The sequence below is a fragment of the Saccopteryx bilineata genome, chromosome 1 (assembly GCF_036850765.1).
Source record: "Saccopteryx bilineata isolate mSacBil1 chromosome 1, mSacBil1_pri_phased_curated, whole genome shotgun sequence".
NCBI classification, from domain to species: Eukaryota; Metazoa; Chordata; class Mammalia; order Chiroptera; family Emballonuridae; genus Saccopteryx; species Saccopteryx bilineata.
Window position 1 is genome coordinate 13,886,950 of NC_089490.1, and position 20,032 is coordinate 13,906,981.

General features: G+C 50.6%; 1 protein-coding gene across 1 annotated transcript in view; it reads right to left on the minus strand.

Annotated features, from left to right (window-relative positions):
- Window positions 1–4,684: 4,684 nt before the first annotated feature.
- The window catches only part of SLC26A8 (solute carrier family 26 member 8), a 78,848-nt gene continuing 63,500 nt past the window's right edge, over window positions 4,685–20,032 (minus strand). Inside the window, exons 13-20 of the mRNA XM_066252916.1 lie at window positions 18,082–18,188; window positions 17,932–18,001; window positions 17,426–17,518; window positions 16,795–16,923; window positions 11,593–11,952; window positions 9,727–9,781; window positions 9,398–9,582; window positions 4,685–5,702 (exon numbers count right to left, since the gene is read on the minus strand). Of these exons, the coding sequence (XP_066109013.1) occupies window positions 5,241–5,702; window positions 9,398–9,582; window positions 9,727–9,781; window positions 11,593–11,952; window positions 16,795–16,923; window positions 17,426–17,518; window positions 17,932–18,001; window positions 18,082–18,188 (1,461 nt within the window). The 3' untranslated portion in view covers window positions 4,685–5,240. The remainder of the gene's footprint in view (window positions 5,703–9,397; window positions 9,583–9,726; window positions 9,782–11,592; window positions 11,953–16,794; window positions 16,924–17,425; window positions 17,519–17,931; window positions 18,002–18,081; window positions 18,189–20,032) is intronic.

The following is a 20,032-nucleotide window of genomic DNA, read 5'->3' on the forward strand; positions in this document are numbered from 1 at the left end:
AGCCATTCTAGTGCCTGAAGCAGAGGCCATAGAGCCGTCCTTAGCGCCCAGGCCAACTTTGCTCTAATGTAGCCTTGGCTGCGGAAGTGGAAGAGAGAGACAGAGAAGGAGAGGGGGAGGGGTGGAGAAGCAGATGGGCACTTCTCCTGTGTGCCCTGACTGGGAATCGAACTTGGGACTTCCACACACTGGGCCGACGCTCTACCGCTGAGCCAACCGGCCAGGACCAGGGATATTTCAAGATGAATACGAAACGATAAAAAAAGAAACATTTGTGGGTTGTTGTTGTTTTTTTTATAGAGACAGAGAGAGAGATTCAGAGAGAGGGATAGACAGGGACAGAGACAGGAATGGAGAGATGAGAAGCATCAATCATTAGTTTTTTGTTGCGCGTTGCAACGCCTTAGTTGTTCATTGATCGCTTTCTCATATGTGCCTTGACCGCGGGCCTTCAGCAGACCGAGTAACCCCTTGCTCCAGCCAGTGACCTTGGGCTCAAGCTGGTGAGCTTTTGCTCAAACCAGATGAGCCCGCGCTCAAGCTGGCAACCTCAGGGTCTCAAACCTGGGTCTTCTGCATCCCAGTCCAACACTCTATCCACTGCACCACCACCTGGTCAGGCTGATTTTTTTTTTTTTTTTTTATTAAACGAGAACATCAGAAAAGCAAACGATAAGTCAAAGAAAGTTGTTTGATTATGCAAATGAGATGCAAACCCAACTTTTATCTCAGTGGTGACAATGCACTACACAAAAGGCTGAAAGTGCCGGCGTGTCTGCATGTTCCCTGACCCCCTCAGTTTCATGAGCAGTGTGGTTCTCAATTGTCCATTTGATTCTTCTTCTTCTTTTGTGATTCTCTTCTGAAATTACTCATCTTTTCATTTATTTTCTCTACCTTTTACTCTACTTTCTTGAACACAGTTAAAATAGTTATTTCGAAGTTCTTGGCTGCTAATTCCAACCCTCGCTCATCTGTGGGACTGCTCCTATTGCACACTTTTTTCTTAATTGTCAGACATGTTTCCTGCCTCTTGTTATGTCTCATTTCTTTTCTTCGCTGTATGCTGGATGTTGTGCAAAAAAAAAAAAAAAAAAAAAAAAAAGACTGAAGTCAATATTATTTCACCCCAGGTATGAAACATACTTATTAGGGCAAACAAGGTAAGGGACTAATCATGTCAATTCTATTAGAAATTGAGCTGAAATTGAGCTGAGTTGCGGCTTTAGTTAGACTTGGTCCACCTCTGGTTTCAATCTCTCAAGGTCAGGATCTTTTCCCTTCAAGAAGTGGAGAGTATTTGCCCTCACACCGAGTCAAGGCGGAATCATCACCAGAATGTGGTTGGTGACACATTGCCTTGAGCGGCCACGGGCGGTCCAGGCCTCCTCCTCCGAGAGAGACCATATGGAGAGAGAGAAAGAGAAGCCTGGCCGGCCTCCAGCTCTTCCTGCCATCCCAGCTGAGGTGTCAGACGTGTGTGTAAAGCCACCATCAATTTCTAGCCCCGGCTGAATCTCTAGGTGACTGCAGCCTTAGGAACGGGCCCCGCGAAACCCAGCCTGGATCGCAGAACTACGAGCAAATAAACACAGGACTGCTGTTTTAAGTCACCACTTAGCTTTGGGGCAGATTGTTATGTGGCAAATGAGCACAGAAACTCAGAATATTTGGGACATGGTGAATCTTCCAGTAAGAGTTTGTTAGGTTATATTTAATTGTGAGAGATTAGACCGGTAATCAGACTAGATGGCCCTCCCCATCCTCCCTAGCACTGAGATTCTGGGACCCCCAGATCATTAGAGGCCTTGCATTGTGCCGTTGTTTCTTCTCTTCTACCGATAGACGGGAGTTGACTCTAGATGCCATGTAGGTAAGTCCTTGGGTGTCCCAGTCCACTGGCTGCTGTAACAAATCACCATGCGCTGTGTTGCTTATAAAGAACAGAAATTTCTTCCTCACAGTTCTGGACTCTGGGAGTCCAAGATCAAGGAGCTGGCAGATTTGTTGTCTGGTGAGAAGCCGTTTTTGGGTTCCGAGATGTCCATTTTCTTGCTGTGTCCTCAACATGGCAGAAAGGTGGAGAGATCTCTTTGAGTCCACTTTTACAAGGGCAGTAATCTCATTAATAGTGATAAGAGTGACCTAATCACCTTCCAAATGCCCCACCTCTTAATACCATCACCTTGGGCATTAGGATTTCAACACACAGATTTTGGGAGGAAACAAACATTCCGACCTTAGCATTCTATCCCTGACTTCTCCCCTCCTGCCCATTCATGGCCTTCTCGTGTGTCATCAGCTCAAAGCTGGAAGTCCAAGGTCTCTTTTAAATATCATCTACATCAGATATGGGTGAGACTCATGGCATGATCACTGGGCTTTATGATGTCTAACATAGTTAGAGACGGCAACCTAGGGTAACCTATTTTGACCTGTCTTTTGTCCAAGCCTACTTTTTTCACAGTTCTATTGATTGTGCTCAGTTCTTTGTCTATGAAAATCATACCTCAAACCTCCTTTACTGTGGAACATAAGCTGCTTTGAGGTTTTCTTATTCGGCAAAGGAGAAAAATCTGTGCTAAAATGTTCACACTTTCAGATCTGGTCTATACTGGTTTCTCAGTTTTTAGACTTTTCCTCCGATATCCCATTAGAGAAATAAACGCTTCGGTGATGACAGTGCGAGGGAAGGTGAGCTCACCAACCTAATCACAGCCTTTTGTAAGGTGTGAATGTCTGAGGATTGGGGGTGATCTGTATTTTGGAAGAAGACTCGGCCTCTTCATTGGTACTCCCTTTACGAGTTACTGTTTACAATCAATTAGCCAGTTTTCTTTATCTTAATTCTCTGGAAGGGGCTGGGTGCTGTGGGTTTATAGCGGAATAGTCTTTAAAGATAGGCTGTAGTCCAAGCACCGGCCTTTCTGAGGTCAAGCATCACAGCCAAGATTTCGCTACACTGCGGTTGTAGCAGGAAGGACCAAATTCTCAACTCAACCACTTGCTGCCCAAGTGTCAGAAGGCATTGAAGACCTCCCTCGGACAGAATGAGGGTGGCAGCCCCCCCCCACCCACCAAATCTGGGCTCTTCCTGCACTTTCTCGTCTGCTGTTTTCAACGTGAAGTGTTTCCTCGCTCCTGACACGTCTCTGCCTGTCCCTGCCGCCCTGAACGTTCACTCCTGATTGGCTCCAGTTTCGTGCTTGGTGCCACGCTAATTACCCTTCTGCTCCATCTGGCTGTGTCCCTGGGTGTCCCGCGTTCGTCCATTCTCAGCCACGGTCACCGCTCTGGCTCCACCAGTTGGCTCTGGCCTCTGGGCAGTCTTCGGAACTTGCTTTTTACTATGTACCTGACCCCTACCTATCTTTCCGCCGCTGGGTCACATGTCATTACCATGAGCTGGATTGACACCCAAGGAGGTTGCAGGTCCCCCTGATGTATATGCCCTTGGGGTTTCCTGTGTTTTACCTTCAAGGTTTTTGCCATGATTTATAATTATTATTATTATTATTTTATCATTTATTCTGCTCGCCTTGAATCTTCAGCACCTGGGACAGTGCACAGCACACAGCAGGAGTTCAACAAACGTGTCGAGTAAGCTTGTGACGCGGGCCCCCACCTTTTTAGGGTACCATTGTACTTACCCGAGCCTGTGTTTATGCCTGCATAAAGTAGGGATATGTTTTATCTACCTTACAGTTTGGGGTGCTGTGATTGTAGCAGATGCTTAGTAAATGTTTATAGAATGCACATGCTCTCTCTGTGAGAAGAGACGCCTGTATTTGAACAAGGATTTCATTCTTCTAACAGGTGAGAGAAATTGAGTACCCAAGCAAGAGGAATCTTATTTATCGAATGGGAAATGAGATTCAGGATCCCACATACCTTTCCCCAGGTGTCTATATTTCTCTTCTGGTTGTAACTTAAGACTAGATTTTTTTTTTTTTTTTTTTTTAAATAGGGAGAGAGGAGTTTATGGAATGGATTTGGACTGAACTCTTAATGATTGCCTTTTCCAATTCCTACAGGGTTTGTGTCTGTCACAGATTTGAACTAAGTTTCCTCTACTAGGAAGAGTGCAGACACTGGATGGCGCGCACCTTAAGCACCTGTGAGGAAGGAGCAATGGTGAACGTGAATCGGAGGGCCCCGGCGGAGTCTACAGAATCGGCGTTCTCACCGACTGATGCAGCTGCTTGTGCTTCTGAAACGGAGAGAGGATCAGATACAGCGGACCTTGGGGAGATGGCAGAAATGCAGTCCCTTGTCCTACGTGCCCCAGAAGCCGGCCTCGCTCAACCGGCCTGTTTCCACATTCAGTTTGATCAAGATACCTTGCGTAGAAAACACAAACGCTACCCAGTTCTCCTTTTTCTTTCTTTTTGTATCTTTCCGAAGTTAGAAGTGGAGAGGCAGTCAGACTCCCGCATGCGCCTGACCGGGATCCACCTGGCATGCCCACCAGGGGACGATGTTCTGCCCATCTGGAGCGTCGCTCTGTTGCAACCAGAGCCATTCTAGTGCCTGAGGCAGAGGACACAGAGCCATCCTCAGTGCCCGGGCCAACTTTTCTCCAGTGAAGCCATGGCTGCAGGAGGGGAAGAGAGAGACAGAGAGGAAGGAGAGGGGGGAGGGGTGGAGAAGCAGATGGGCACTTCTGTGTGCCCTGATCGGAATTGAACCCGGGACTTTCCACATGCCAGGCTGATGCTCTACTGCTGAGCCAACCGGCCAGGGCCTGGTTTTCCTTTATTTTGCTCATCTCTTCTCCACCGTGTCCACCACCCACCTCCGGTATTTCTCCTACCCACTTCCTCCGGCGTACAGAATAGAGAGAAGACAGAAAAAGCAGGGAGGGTCCATATGTAACTTGGGTGATGTATTTTATTTGAGCCTCCTCTCTTTGGAGACGGGGGAACAGCTCCACGAGGAGGAAGTTCGAGGTGATCTGCTAGAAACACCGGCACTGCCGCATGGGTAGAGAAGGAAATCCTTCGTGAAGAGTCTCCGCTGGAGGGGAGATGCAGCGAGCCTGGATCGGGCGTTCGGAAATAGCCTTGGTGTTTACAGCGGTGATGTGGGCGTGAGGTCCCACGGCTGAGCAAGGCAGAAGGACACAGCAGGTGGAGGAGGCCCCAAGCAAGCCCTGTCTCGTGGAACTAGTCTAGGGCTCCTGAGCAAGTTGACCCCGTATGGGTGGGGAGGACTTGTTGAGGGACTCGCACCCTTCTCTCTCAGTTCATTTCCAAGGAGTCCTCGGCATCACTGTCCTTCAATAAGAGGGGGTTCATACGTTGGCGCCTCCAGTCCACTACCACTTCTGTCCTGGGCTGAGTCTGCCCCGGGGAGCTCGGAGGCCAGTACTGCTGCCGAGGGTAAGCCTGCGACCTCGACCTGGGCTTGAGCCTTGGCTCCTGCTCCTGCTCCTGCTCCGGCTCCAGCTCCAGCTCCAGCTCCGTGTCCATCTCCAGTTTGACCCTGGGCTCCGGCTCGGGCTCCGTCTCTGACTCGGGTTCCATCTCACGGTCCAGATCCAGCCCGCTGCTCTCTTGCTCCAACTCCAGAATGGGCTCAAACTCCACGTCTAGCTCTGACTCCTCCTCCACGACTGTTTCTGGGATCCTGGTGAAGCCGGGACTTACATTCCGGGGGACTTCTAGAATACTGCTGCTTTTCTTTTGTCTTGAATCTGGCTCCTGAAATACATACAACAATCGGATAGATGAACATTTCCAATTGTATTTACCTTTCAAATAGTCAAGGAATTTCAGAATACAACAGGGTTGAAGGTGCCAAAAATCATGAAGTCCTGGCCTACATCTGCAGTACCTCGTCTTTGCACCCTCTGGCTCCTTGGCCGCTCACTCACTGTTCTTTTTCTGTTTGTTTTTGTATTTTTCTAAAGTGAGAAGTGGGGAGGCAGACAGACAGACTCCCGCACACGCCCAAAAGGGATCTACCCAGCATACTCTGCCCATCTAGGGCCTTTTCTCCGTTACTCAGCAACAGAGCTCTTCTTAGCGCCTAAGGCGGAGGCCATGGAGCCATCCTCAGCACCTGGGCCAACTCGCTCCAATTGAGCCATGACTGCAGGAGAGTAAGGTGGGGGGGGGAAAGAGGGGGAAGGGTGGAGAAGCAGATGGGTGCTTCTCCTGTGTGCCCTGGCCGGGAATCGAACCTGGGACTTCCACATGCTGGGCCGACGCTCTACCACTGAGCCAACCGGCCAGGGCCCTCACTCACTATTCTTTAAGCACACTCAATCTGTAACTCCTGATTTCTCTGGGTTTTCTAACTAACCCTGGATCTCATGGTCAACCATTTGAACAGCAGTGGTCTTGGCAGCATTCTGAAGCATCTCATCTTCTTGATCTTGTCTTTCCAACCCCCAACTTAACCCTCAGCAGAGCATGGCAAGCCCTATGGGACCTGGCCCCTCGCCATCTTCTGCTGCTTTGTCTCCCTCTGTAGTCCCTTCCCTTCGCTCTAGCCGTAAAGTCACCCAAAGGTGCCTGACTGCTGCTTGCTTCTGCTCACGCTGTTCCCAGCGCTGCCTTGTCCCCTCCCCGTCTCAGCCACATTTGTATCAGAGATCACGAGCTGGGATCTCAGATTCCTTTTGTGTCCCAGCTGAACCTCACTCACACCTCTATCCCAGTGCTGGTCATGGACCACCTGATTCGTTTATAAACCTATCTCCCCCATTAGACTCTAAATGTCTTGCAGTAGGGCAGGGCCTGGTTCCTGATGTCCCCAGGGCCACTGGTTCCTGATGTCCCCAGGGCCAGGCACTGAGCCTGGCACAGAGCAGATGCCCCACAGACTTGGTGAACCAGCCCCGCAGCAGCATTCCACAGAATTAACACCTGTCACCCTTCCTGAAATGTTTCCTTCTCTTCCACCACTTTTCCTCCTTCCTTCCTTGTGGCTTCTTCCTGGTCTCTCTGTTGTCTCCTCTACTTCTGCACTTCTGAATGTCGGTATGCCCCAAAGCTTGACCGTGGGACCCTTCTCCATCTCCATAGGCAATTTTATTTAGCCCCATACTTACTTACTTTCTTTTTTTCCTTCTCTCTCTCTCTCTCTTTTTTTTTTTTTGTGTGTGTGTGACAGAGACAGAGAGAGAGGGACAGATAAGGACACACAGACAGGAAGGGAGAGAGATGAGAAGCATCAATTCTTTGTTGTGGCACCTTAGTTGTTCATTGATTGCTTTCTCATATGTGCCTTGACTGGGGGGGGGGGCTACAGCAGAGCAAGTGACCCCTTGCTCAAGCCAGAGACCTTGGGCTCAAGCCAGTGATCCTGGGCTTCAAGCCAACAACCATGGGGTCATGTCTATGATCCCACACTCAAGCCAGCAACCCCGTGCTCAAGCTGGTGAGCCCACATTCAAGCCGGTGAGTCCACACTCAAGCTGGATGTGCCTGCACACAAGACAGTGACCTCAGGGTTTCAAACCTGTGTCCTCTGTGTCCCAGTCCAACGCTCTATCCACCGTGCCACTGCCTAGTCAGGCTTGCCCCATAATTTCATCATTATCTATGTGCTGATGACTTTTTGGCTATAACCCAGCGGTTCTCAACCTGTGGGTCGTGACCCCGGCGGGGGTCGAACGACCAAAACACAGGGGTCGCCTAAAGCCATCGGAAAATACATTTTGTATTATAACCCTTTCCCTCAGCTGCTGGTTCATATATCCACCTCCATTCTTGACATCTCCCACTTGGATATTAAATAGGCATCTTAAATTTAATACATTGAAACGGAACTTTTTCCTCTCCTAATCTTCCTTAGTTTAAATGCTAGAAGAAAATTTGATATATTCAATACCAAGCCATAAGTTCTGATGAGAATGTTAGTAAACTAGAAAAATACTTTAAAAAACATACTAAATAGAATGTCCATCTTAAGCCAACTATCACCACTATCTTTAATAGAGACATAGAAGCTTTTCTCATTAAATTCAAGAGTAAGACAAGCCTGACCTGTGGTGGCGCAGTGGATAAAGCGTCGACCTGGAAATGCTGAGGTTGCCGGTTCGAAACCCTGGGCTTGCCCAGTCAAGGCACATATGGGAGTTGATGCTTCCTGCTCCTCCCCCCTTCTCTCCCCCTTCTCTCTCTCTCTTTCTCTCCCCTTCTCTAAAATGAATAAATAAAATCTTAAAAAAAAAAAAAGAGTAAGACAAGACTCATCATTATTACTGAAATTGTTCTGGGAGGTCTAGCTAATGCCATAATATATGATATTGAAATAAGAATTCTAACAATTGGAAAACAAGAGATTTATATTACACTACTCACAAAAATTAGGGGATCAAGAAAGGTGCAGATACTCCTGTACTTTTAGCCTTTTATACAGTGCATTTTCACCAATGAAATAAAGGTTGGTTTTGCATCTCATTTGCATAACTGAACATCTTGCTTTGATTGGTCATTTGCTTTTCTGATGTTCTTGTTTAATAAAAAAAATCAAATGCTTCTTTTTTTATTGCTTCATATTCATTTTGAAATATCCCCTAATTTTTGTGAGCAGTATATTTGTAGATAAATATTTTTTTTATCTAGAAAGCTCAAAAGAATTAACAGGAGAATTAACTCAAGAGAATTAACTGTTTTGGACTAGTAAAAGGATTCACAAAGTGGCTAAATAATTTAATTACAACCAGGAAGTTTTCTATATACCAGCAGCTGCCAGTTAGAAGGTATAATGAAAAAGAAGACTCAGTTTCAAAAGCAATAAAAATGTAAAACATAAAGTCTATAGTATCTAGGATGTGTCTCTATGAAGACAGTCACAAAACCTTATTATGAATACAACATTTAAAGACAGTAAATGTAGAAGCTGCCCATACAGAAAAAATATGTTCAAATCTAGCTATTGGGGAAAAGATTATCTGGATAAACAGAGACACATAACCAGTGAAAGTGCTCAACAAAGGTAGGGAAATATTTGGTAATACATTACTTAAAGAAAACAAAAGGGGGCTGCATGTTACAAGCCTGGCTATCTTTTACTCATTAAAGTCTGTCCTTCCTTCCTTCCTTCCTTCCTTCCTTCCTTCCTTCCTTCCCTCCCTTCCTCCCTCCCTTCCTCCCTCCCTCCCTCTTTCTTTCTAGTGAGAGGAGGGTAGATAGTGAGACAGACTCTTGCATGAACCCGGATCTGGGTCTGTCTGGCAACCTCTTCTGGGGCCGATGCTCCAATCAGCCAAGCTGTCCTCAGCACAAGGGAGCATTTCAACACCTCCAAGTCGAGCGTGCACGCAAACACCGTTCCTGGAGGGTGCTTGTCTCTCTCTAAGATCAGGTGTCGCCCCCCCACTGCCCCCCCCCCGCTTCATCCCCCCCCCACCTAACCCCCACCCGGAAGCTTCCCATCATGTCACCTTATCTGTTTCTGAGTAGGTTTCCTGTATCACGGTCTCAGAGTCCTCCACGCTTAACTCGGAGGGGTCAGGAAACTTCCTCGATGAGGCGAACAGCACAGCGTCGTGGAGGGTGAGGAACAGTTGGGCCTTGGTGATGCCAGCGTCAAAGAAGTCGTTCCTCTCAAAGGCCCTGACCACAGAAGCTGCAAACCCAAGCCGCATCACACACAGGGTCAGATCCCCGGGCAAGGAGGGCGCTGGGTTGGGGGGGGGGCGCCAGCGGGGAGGGTGTGTGTGTGGGGGGCAAAGCACCGCCCTCGCCCTCGTGTAAGAGGAAGGGTACTCACAGTGACTCCCGGCAATGAGCACCAGAATGTTGGCGTTGTGGAAGGCATTGCACATCTGTAGGGAGGGAGCGATTCAGAGTTAGGGACCCTTACTCACTCAGAAAGGGCCTTCTCAGGAGCTGGGCTGTAAAACCCCTTCGGTGGTTCACTTGTCTGGGTATGGGTACCTTTATAGCCAATTCAGCTCTGTAAACATTGGCTGAGTGGACTTCTGTATGCTAAAAGTGTCTAAGGTACTAGGAATACAAAAGAGAATCAGCCCGTCTCATGTGGGGTGGGGAGTGAGGTAGGGGGGTCGCCAAGGTATCACAGGGGTGTGGGAGGGGGGAATGATTCACAGAAAGAATGTTCGTGGGAGTCCAGTGTCAGGGTGGGGACAGGCACAGGTGTGGTGGGAACACACCGGACAGGCCTCAAGAACAAATATATTGCCTGACCTGTGGTGGCGCAGTGGATAAAGTGTCGACCTAGAAATGCTGAGGTTGCCGGTTCGAAACCCTGGGCTTGCCTGGTCAAGGCACATATGGGAGTTGATGCTTCCAGCTCCTCCCCACCTTCTCTCTCTGTCTCTCTCTTCTCTCTCTCTCCCTCTCTGTCTCTGTCTCTCCCTTTCTCTCTCCTCTCTAAAATGAATAAATAAAAATTAAAAAAAAAAAGAACAAATATATCTTGGTATCAGTGCTCAGTGTCTGCATGTGATCCCTTCGTCTCTGGAGTTCGATAAAAGGAGGCTAAACATGGTCAGAAATGGTCAAATGATATGGTAGGGAATGGGACCCAGGGACCCCGAGGGCCACATTCAGCTCTGCTCAGCCAAGTTGCGTTTGACTTTAGTAAAACATCAGCTATATGGTTGTGTCAGATTAATAAGTGTCTGATATTGACCTCAGGTTTCCTTCAGCCAAAGTCTATGCTCTGGGGCAATGAATAAAGTGCAATTCAAAGCAAGTGCATATTAAATTCAACACTGTAAGATTGAATAAATCAACCTTGAGCATTACATTAAAATGTGGAAGAAAGACCCCTGCCCCAAACACAATACAACTAAAATGGATAGATTCTACTTCTTTTGCTAGCAAGAGGAAACAAGAAAGCTCACTTTGATCACATGGTAAATCCTAAAGTCATTTGGCAAAGAGCCACATGGACGGCCTCCGTCCTAATGACAAGCAGCGGGAGACTGAAACCCCATGAATTACAAAGAAGCTTAAATTGAGTGGTTGTCTCTAGTAAGAGTGGCTGCTAGGATTTTTCTTATTGAGTTTTCAATGATAATATTTGAAAGGCTTTCCTCCAGTACAGCAGTATAGAACAATTACAAAAGAAATGAAGAAGCTTGTATTTTTAGTAAGTAAGAGAGAGACAGAGAGACAGGGATGGACAGATAGAGAGAGAGTTGAGAAGCATCAACTAATAGTTGTGGCACCTTAGTTGTTCATTGATTGCTTTTCATATGTGCCTTAACCAGGGGTGCTTAGGCTGAGCCAGTGGCCCCTTGCTCAAGCCACAACCTTTGGGCTCAAGCCAGTGACCTTTGGGCTCAAGCTATCAACCCTGGGATCATATTGAAGGTCCGATGTTCAAGCCAATGACCCTGCGCTCAAGCCGGATGAGCCCACACTCAAGCTGGTGACCTTGGGGTTTTGAACTTGGGACCTCAGCATCCCAGATCGATGCTCTGTCCACTGTACCACCACTGGTCAGCAGTGTCTATGTTTCTAGTGGCCTAGGAGTCACAGAGTAGCCGATCACTGACTATATATATTTTACATACATGTATACATACTAGGATTTAATCAGGGCTGGAGTTGGGGTGGTGGTGGTAGTGGCGATCAGAGCTCTTGTTTAAGTCGCCTCAGTACTCACCTGTCTTAATGTGACTGAAGCCTGTGAATCCACGAACTGGACCATGGAGAAATCCAGGATGATGGTGTGGACGCTGGGTACAGCACCCGGTTCTGAGTGAGAGATGACTGATCTACTCCTGACCTGACTCCCAGCAGCAACCGGAGGCGACATCGACTTGTTTCTACAAGGGTTACTAGGAAGCTGAACTTTGTCCATACTCTCATTGATTTGCCCTTGATCTCTCGGGAACGTGGAAGGTGCTACGTCCTCGTATGGACTTTGGCTCAGGACCCCGCTGTCCAAACGTACGCAGCGGACCAGGTTAGTGGAGGACGCGTCCTGGTCCTGTTTACTTTCAAACTGCTCTGTGTAAACAACCTGGGGCGGGAGTGAGGGGAGGGCCGTGGTGAGGCTCAAACAGGGGCTGGAGGTGCTTGGGATGAGGCCGTTTCCACCTGCTAGCCCCTCCCTCCCCCTCAGGACACCGCTCCCCTGACCAGGCGCCCTCCAGCTTGTACTTGGGTGTCTCACTGTCGCGTCAGCTCATGACTGAAAAAAACACAGCAAAACCCACCTTCCTCTGTTCTTTCCCTCACCACTCACGAGCTTCCCCTCCCAGCTTGTCTCCGTGCATGGAGGCTGTCATCACAGTCCCAGTGGGCCGGACTTAAACTCATCCTGGATGTATCCCTCTCCCACACCCCTAGGTTCCAGTCAGCCCCCGGTGCCTTCCCACGCTTTGAAGTGTTTCTTTCTGCCAGTCCCTTTCCTCGCCTTCTCGTCAAGAGTCGCGGTCTCCCCGTCAGATGTCCGTCAGAAGACAAAGATTGTGCGAGCAGGGCTGCCTGCCTTCCCCTTCCGATCCTCTCACCCCCCTGGTGGGCCTGGATGCCGCTGCAGTCCCAGGGTGCAACCCATCCGGCGCCAGGAATGCAACGGCGTACAGGACGCGACTGCCAGCTCCGCAGTCACAGGGACCGGTTTCTACCCGGGCAGCAGGCACGCATCCATTTGAAGGACCAATCACAACACGTACGGACAAGGATGATAAGGCACGTGGAAAAATGAACGAACTCATTTGCTAGAGTGGTATAATCTGGGGTGATGTTTCTTTGAAAAATAGCGTTCCAATAAGGTTGCTGATAAAAATAAAACACTGTAAAGATAAAAACTATATAAAGTATTGATAGTATGTATTGTATAGCAAAAAAAAAAAAAAAAAAAAAAAAAAAAAAAGGTGTGGATAGAGAATATTACAGTTCAAAGGAGGGAGATGTCCCCCAAGGTTTGAAGGTCACACACCTGTCCTGCTGCCTCTGCCCGTCGGAACTTCCTTCCTGGCCGAAGCCTCTCACCCCGAGGACCCCGTGCTGAGCCCTGCCTCAGCGTCTTCGTGTGAGCCTATCCGTGCACTGGGAGGAAGTCCTTTCTTCCTGCCTGTCACAGATCCACATTTCTCTCTCCTGTCCAGCTCAAATTCATTGCCACTGTGAAGTTTCCCTGACTTTTTTTTTTTTAATTTTTTTAAAAATTTATTTATTCATTTTAGAGAGGAGAGAGAGAGGGAGAGAGAGAGAGAAGGGAGGAGGAGCTGGAAGCATCAACTCCCATATGTGCCTTGACCAGGCAAGCCCAGGGTTTCAAACCGGCGACCTCAGCATTTCCAGGTCGACGCTTGCTTTATCCACTGCGCCACCACAGGTCAGGCAAGTTTCCCTGACTTTTGAGTTTAATGTGACCTTACTTGAAGTCTTAAGAGTTTGTTAGAACTTGAAAACGATTTCGGACATAACAATATATTGCCGCCTGACCTACGGCGGTGCCGTGGGCAAAGCATCGACGACCATGGAACGCTGAGGTCGCCGGTTCAAAACCCCGGGCTTTGCCTGGTCCAGGCACATACGAGAAGCAACTACTATGAGTTGATGCTTCCTGTCCCCTCTCACCTTCTAAAAATCAATAAATAAGATCTTAAAAAAAAAAACCAAAACCAACGAATATATTGCATAGTATGGCTTCCTCTTCTATTTCATCAGTTTTAAGATGCATCACTACTTTTTCTATTTCCAAGAAAGAACTGCAAATTAAACTAGGACATGTCATCAATGACACAATGCAGCCAAATGTCAGAGGAATGAAAAAAAATGTCTGTCTTAGGATTGAATAATACGATAGTAGCCTTTTAGGGCACGTTGACAGAGTTGCCTCCCTAGTTTGATTGGCATCTCCATGAATTGCTTCAACACACTCCTGTGATCGTGGGGAAGAATAGGTGGGTGGAGGTGTAGATGAAACAGGACTGGCCAGGAGCTGATCAATCTCAAAGTGCGTGGTGGGCACGCCGAGGCTCCTTATACTTGTCTCCACTTTTATATATGTTCAAATTTTCCAGGGGAGCCTTGAAGACATTACGCTAAGTGAAACACCCCAGTCACACAGAGACAAGTACGGTACGATCCCACTGATAGGGAGGTCCCTGCATTAGTCAGATTCATAGAAAACAGAAAGTCGAAGGGTGGTTCCCGAGGCGGGGGAGGGTGAATGGGAATTGTCATTTCGTAGGGCACTGAGTTCCAGGTTTCCACGACAAAGAGGTGCCAGAGGCAGATGGCAGCGCTGAGTGCACAGCCCTGAGAGCGTATCCAACACTTCTGTACCCTCAAAAATGGAGAGGATGATACATTTTGTGTTATGTCTTTTCTATAATAAAACAGAAAACAGGGCCCTGGCCTTTTGGCTCAGCAGAAGAGCATCAGACCAGCATGTAGGAGTCCCGTGTTTGATTCCTGGCCAGGGCACACAGGAGAAGCGCCCATCTGCTTCTCCACCCCTCCCCCTCTCCTTCCTCTCTGTCTCTCTCTTCCCCTCCCGCAGCCAAGGCTCCATTGGAGCAAAGTTGGCCCGGGCACTGAGGACGGCTCCATGGCCTCTGCCTCAGGCACTAGAATGGCTCCAGTTGCAATGGAGCAACACCCCAGGTGGGCATGTCGGGTAGATCCCGGTCAAGTGCATGCGGGAGTCTGTCTGCCTCCCTGCTTCTCACTTCAGAAAAATTTTTTAAAAAAAGAAAAGAAAACAGGACTGCCTGAAGACAAAGACCCTTAAAAATTATTTTTCCTTTTGTTTCAGTGTCCTAGTTCTGGGTAGGCACACAGTAGGAGCTCAGCAACTAGCAGCTAACCCTAGTTTACTCTCGAGTGCATTTGCTGCTGTCCCGTGATGGCCCTCGACCACAGTCAGTGCAGTGTGGTGCGGCTGTACCACAAAAACTAGATACCGGCTGCATTCTGTACTCTTGGCAAGAGGGTTGGTATTTCCAGGGAGCTCAGTAGAACCTATGCTCCATTAGGGGGTGAGGCAACCAGAGTGGGTACTTGGTGTTTGCAGGGGTGGCCTGCGTGAGAAAGGGGACAGGAGGTGTTTGTGTGTGTGTGTGTGTGTGTGTGTGTGTGGCTACACCCACCCGATGTGGGTGTAGACTGGCTAAAAGGCCCCAAAGCCAGAAATGAGCAGCCCTGCTCTGGGGAAAGGGAGTATTTAGATCAAGTCTGAGTTGGAAACAATGAACACTTTCTTTCTTTGTTTGTTTGTTTGTTTTTTGTTTTTTGTATTTTTCTGAAGCTGGAAACGGGGAGAGAGTCAGACAGACTCCCGCATGCGCCCGACCGGGATCCACCCGGCACACCCACCAGGGGGCGATGCTCCGCCCCTCCAGGGCATTGCTCTGCCGCGACCAGAGCCACTCTAGCGCCTGGGGCAGAGGCCAAGGAGCCATCCCCAGTGCCCGGGCCATCTTTGCTCCAATGGAGCCTTGGCTGCAGGAGGGGAAGAGAGAGACAGAGAGAAAGGAGGGGGGGGGTGGAGAAGCAAATGGGCGCTTCTCTTATGTGCCCTGGCCGGGAATCGAACCCAGGTCCCCTGCACGCCAGGCCGATGCTCTACCGTTGAGCCAACCGGCCAGGGCCCAATGAACACTTTCTTCAGCTGCTGAAATAACCGTTAGATTCTGTCAAGTCTCCATCTGTGCTTATCCACCCTCTTCCCTCGTCTCTTCCTTGGTCACAGGCAGACAGCAGGAGGCCCTGGCCAATCCTTGAGAACCCCAGCTAACTCGACGCTGCCCGAGTTGGAATTATAACACAATCTATATGTCTCTTGTTTTCAGAACTGTAGAGGCAGGCAGCTGAAGGCCTGGGTAATGAGCACAACTAAGGAACCGCTGACACTCTCAGCAGGCCCACGGCACCCCCTGCGCTCGGATGAGCCTCTAAGCATTGAGCTGGGACTCGAGAGTCACCATCGCCTTTTCCCTACTTTCAGATCCAGATCTGACCGTCTGCCTGACCAGGCGCTGGTGCCAGGGACAGAGTGTCAGCCTGGGACGCTGAGGATCCAGGTTTGGAACTCTGAGGTTGCCGGCTTGAACACAGGCTCACCAGCTTGAGCAGGGGGTTGTTGGCTTGAGCATGGGATCATAGACACGACTCCATGGTCGCTGGCTTGAAGCCCAAGGTCACTGGCTTGAGCAAGGGGTCACTGGCTCTGCTAGAGACCCTGGGCAAGGCACATATGAGAAAGCAATTAATGAACGATTAAGGTGCTGCAATTATGAGTTGATGCTTCTCATCTCTCTCCTTTCCTGTCTGTCTGCCACTGTCTGTCTCCCTCACCACCCCCCCTCTCTCAAAAAAAAAAATAAAAATAAAACATCTGACCCTCAGAGGCAAACCTATGTCTTCATTTCTCAGTAGAAATCTCTAACTTCCAATTACCCATGGTCCATCTAAGAGTCAAAATCCCTGAGGATTTTTCTTTTCTTGTGTGTGACAGAGACACACAGAGAGAGGGACAGATAGGGACAGACAGAAAGGGAGAGAAATGAGAAACATCAATTATTCATTGCGGCACGTTGGTTGTTCATTGATTACTTTCTCATATGTGCCTTGACCGGAGGGCTCCAGCAGACTGAGTGACCCCTTGCTCAAGCCAGCAAACTTGGGCTCAAGCCAGCAACCTTTAGGCTCAAGCCGGCGAGCCCGTGCTCAAGCTGACGATCTCGGGGTTTTGAACCTGGGTCCTCTGCGTCCCAGTCCAGTGCTCTGTCCACTGCGCCACTGCCTGGTCAGGCTGATGTTCTTTTCTGAAAACAACAACCACTAACTGCTCATGCACTTCTTTATGAAAGGGGGAGAAAGATGCAGAAAAGAAGCCGTTCCTAACCCTGGGCGGGGGCTCCGGTTCATCACAGTTGCAGAGGCACTGACAGATCTTGCCTTCCTGGGATTCGTCTTCATTTTCACTGGGCAGGCGGTACACTTCTTCTTTAATAGGCACACTGACCATCTGAAGCTGAAAGGGAGAAGCGGGTACTCCTGTAGGTGGCAGGTGGTGGGAGAGAGTGCCCCTTGGGAGGGTGAGGAAGTAAGTGGGGAGTGGGAAGGGACAGCTTAACTCGTTTTTTTTTTTTTAATTCAGTGAGAGGAGAGGAGGCAGAGACAGACCGGGATCCACCCGGGAGCCTGCTAGGGAGTGATGTTCTGCCCTTCCGGGGCATTGCTCCATTGCTCAGCAACTGAGCTGTTTTTAGCACCTGAGGCAGAGGCCATGGAGCCATCCTCAGCGCCCAGGGCCAACTTGCTCATTTGAGCCATGGCTGTGGGAGAAGGAGGAGGAGGAGGAGGAGGAGGAGGAGTAGGAGGAGGAGAGAGAGAGAGAGAGAGAGAAAAGAGGGATGGAGAAACAGATGGATGCTTCTCCTATGTTCCCTGACAGGGAATTGAACCTGGGACATCCACACGCCAGCCCGACGCTCGCTCTACCACTGAGCCAACCGGCCAGGGCCACAGCTTACCTCTTGCAACAGCCTGTGCTTCAGGTGGAGCACATTTACAAAGGTGATGGAGTTGCAGCACTGGAAGATTTTTACCCCTGGAATGGTTATGATCTGCAAGACAAATGTGACGTCCAGAGAAACTTCTCAGCTCTTCCACGGAGTCAGGAAAATCCTTTAGAACTTCCTGGAAACTCTGGATTCCTTCCTCTCATTTTCACATCTCCCCCCACCCCCCGCTTTTCCTTCTTTCCTCTTTTCTCCTCCATTTCCTCACTCCTCTCTTGTCTTTTGGTCTTCCATCCCTGACGGTGACATTTTTAAATGGTCCTTAACTGGCAGCAGGACTTGGGGATTTGCCCACCTCTCTGAGCTCCCCACCTCCACCACTGTGCACCCCTCTCCTGCCTTTGTCCTGCACGTCTCCCGTGCAGCAAACAGCAGCCTAGGGCTCTGCGGACACGCGGAGCAGCAGACAGGCCCACCCCCTCCGCTGGGCAGAGCGTGCGGCTGACTTGGATCCTTACCTCCCGATAGTCTTTGATGCCTCTGTAGATGTTGGTGTTAGGGATCTGACCCAGGAGGAGGATCTTCGTTCTGAAAGGGAATGCGTTTGCCTTTAGGTCGTGGTTGCCTCGCCTGCCACGGCTAACCTCCTCTTACCCCAGCCTGCGTACCTGTGCGACCGCACAGTGATGATGAAGAAGGCAAAAGCTGTCGAAATAAGGAGTCCGACGTCTAGTCCCAGGAAGATGGATGACATGAATGTCATCATCCAAATAATCTTGTGGGGAAGGGGAAGAGGGGAAAAGGACCGTGGGAACAAGTAGAGCTGAGGAAATAAATCCCCGGCCCTGTTTCTCAGCTCACGGTTCACCCTCTCCCTCCTGACGCCTGGGATTCAGGCAGCACGTCCCACGGCCGTGGAAACTGGTGCCCTCACGCAGGCGGGGTCCCAAGTCTGTCTGGCAACTCTTCTCTGCCTCCTTGGTCATTTCTCGCAATTCTCTCTTGGAACTTTAGTTTCCCCACGTGCAAAACAGGGGTAACAATATCTACCTTAGAGGCAATGTTGGGATTAGACATGCCATTTGGAAAGCAACCCAGCTCAGTCACCAAATGGCAGGTGCTATTTGAAGAACTACAGTAGTCACGGAGAGTCTTGAACAGCCCTTCCCAAGGCCTTCGCCACCGCCCCGCAGGTGACTTGACTGGAGCCTTCCCAGAGGAGGTAGGCTGACACTCCCTCAAACGTTTACTTGCCCTTCCACCTGCCACTCGTTAGCTGCTGTCTGCTCTCAGCTAGACTCCTCACCCCCAGTCCTGTGGGCAGTGCCCTCGCGCCTCCGAGAACCAGGAGCCCTGTCTGTGCGCTGGACAACCTACTCTTCGCTCCTCAGGGACGTCCACCCCAAAATCAGCCCCTTCCCCATCTCTTTTCTGGACTGGGTCCTTTTCCTCTCATCATATTCCCCACCAGCACCATCTTTTATTTCTTGCTGTGTTTCTCCTGTCTGTCCCCTGCTCTGTGCCCCAGAGAGGAGGAGGGTGTCCCCCAGCTCTGTGCCCCAGAGAGGGGGAGGGTGTCCCCCAGCTCTGTGCCCCAGAGAGGGGGAGGGTGTCCCCTGCTCTGTGCCCCAGAGAGGGAGAGGGTGTCCCCCAGCTCTGTGCCCCAGAGAGGGGGAGGGTGTCCCCCAGCTCTGTGCCCCAGAGAGGGGGAGGGTGCCCCCCTGCTCTGTGCCCCAGAGAGGGGGAGGGTGTCCCCCAGCTCTGTGCCCCAGAGAGGGGGAGGGTGCCCCCCAGCTCTGTGCCCCAGAGAGGAGGAGGGTGCCCCCCAGCTCTGTGCCCCAGGGAGGGGGAGGGTGTGCCCCAGAGAGGAGGAGGGTGTCCCCCAGCTCTGTGCCCCAGAGAGGAGGAGGGTGCCCCCCAGCTCTGTGCCCCAGGGAGGGGGAGGGTGTGCCCCAGAGAGGAGGAGGGTGCCCCCCAGCTCTGTGCCCCAGAGAGGGGGAGGGTGTCCCCCAGCTCTGTGCCCCAGAGAGGAGGAGGGTGTCCCCCAGCTCTGTGCCCCAGAGAGGAGGAGGGTGCCCCCCAGCTCTGTGCCCCAGAGAGGAGGAGGGTGCCCCCCAGCTCTGTGCCCCAGAGAGGGGGAGGGTGTCCCCCAGCTCTGTGCCCCAGAGAGGAAGAGGGTGTCCCCCAGCTCTGTGCCCCAGAGAGGGGGAGGGTGTCCCCCAGCTCTGTGCCCCAGAGAGGGGGAGGGTGCCCCCCAGCTCTGTGCCCCAGAGAGGAGGAGGGTGCCCCCCAGCTCTGTGCCCCAGAGAGGGGGAGGGTGCCCCCCAGCTCTGTGCCCCAGAGAGGGGGAGGGTGTCCCCCAGCTCTGTGCCCCAGAGAGGGGGAGGGTGCCCCCCAGCTCTGTGCCCCAGAGAGGGGGAGGGTGCCCCTCAGCTCTGTGCCCCAGAGAGGGGGAGGGTGCCCCCCAGCTCTGTGCCCCAGAGAGGGGGAGGGTGCCCCCCAGCTCTGTGCCCCAGAGAGGGGGAGGGTGCCCCCCAGCTCTGTGCCCCAGAGAGGAGGAGGGTGCCCCCCAGCTCTGTGCCCCAGAGAGGAGGAGGGTGTCCCCCAGCTCTGTGCCCC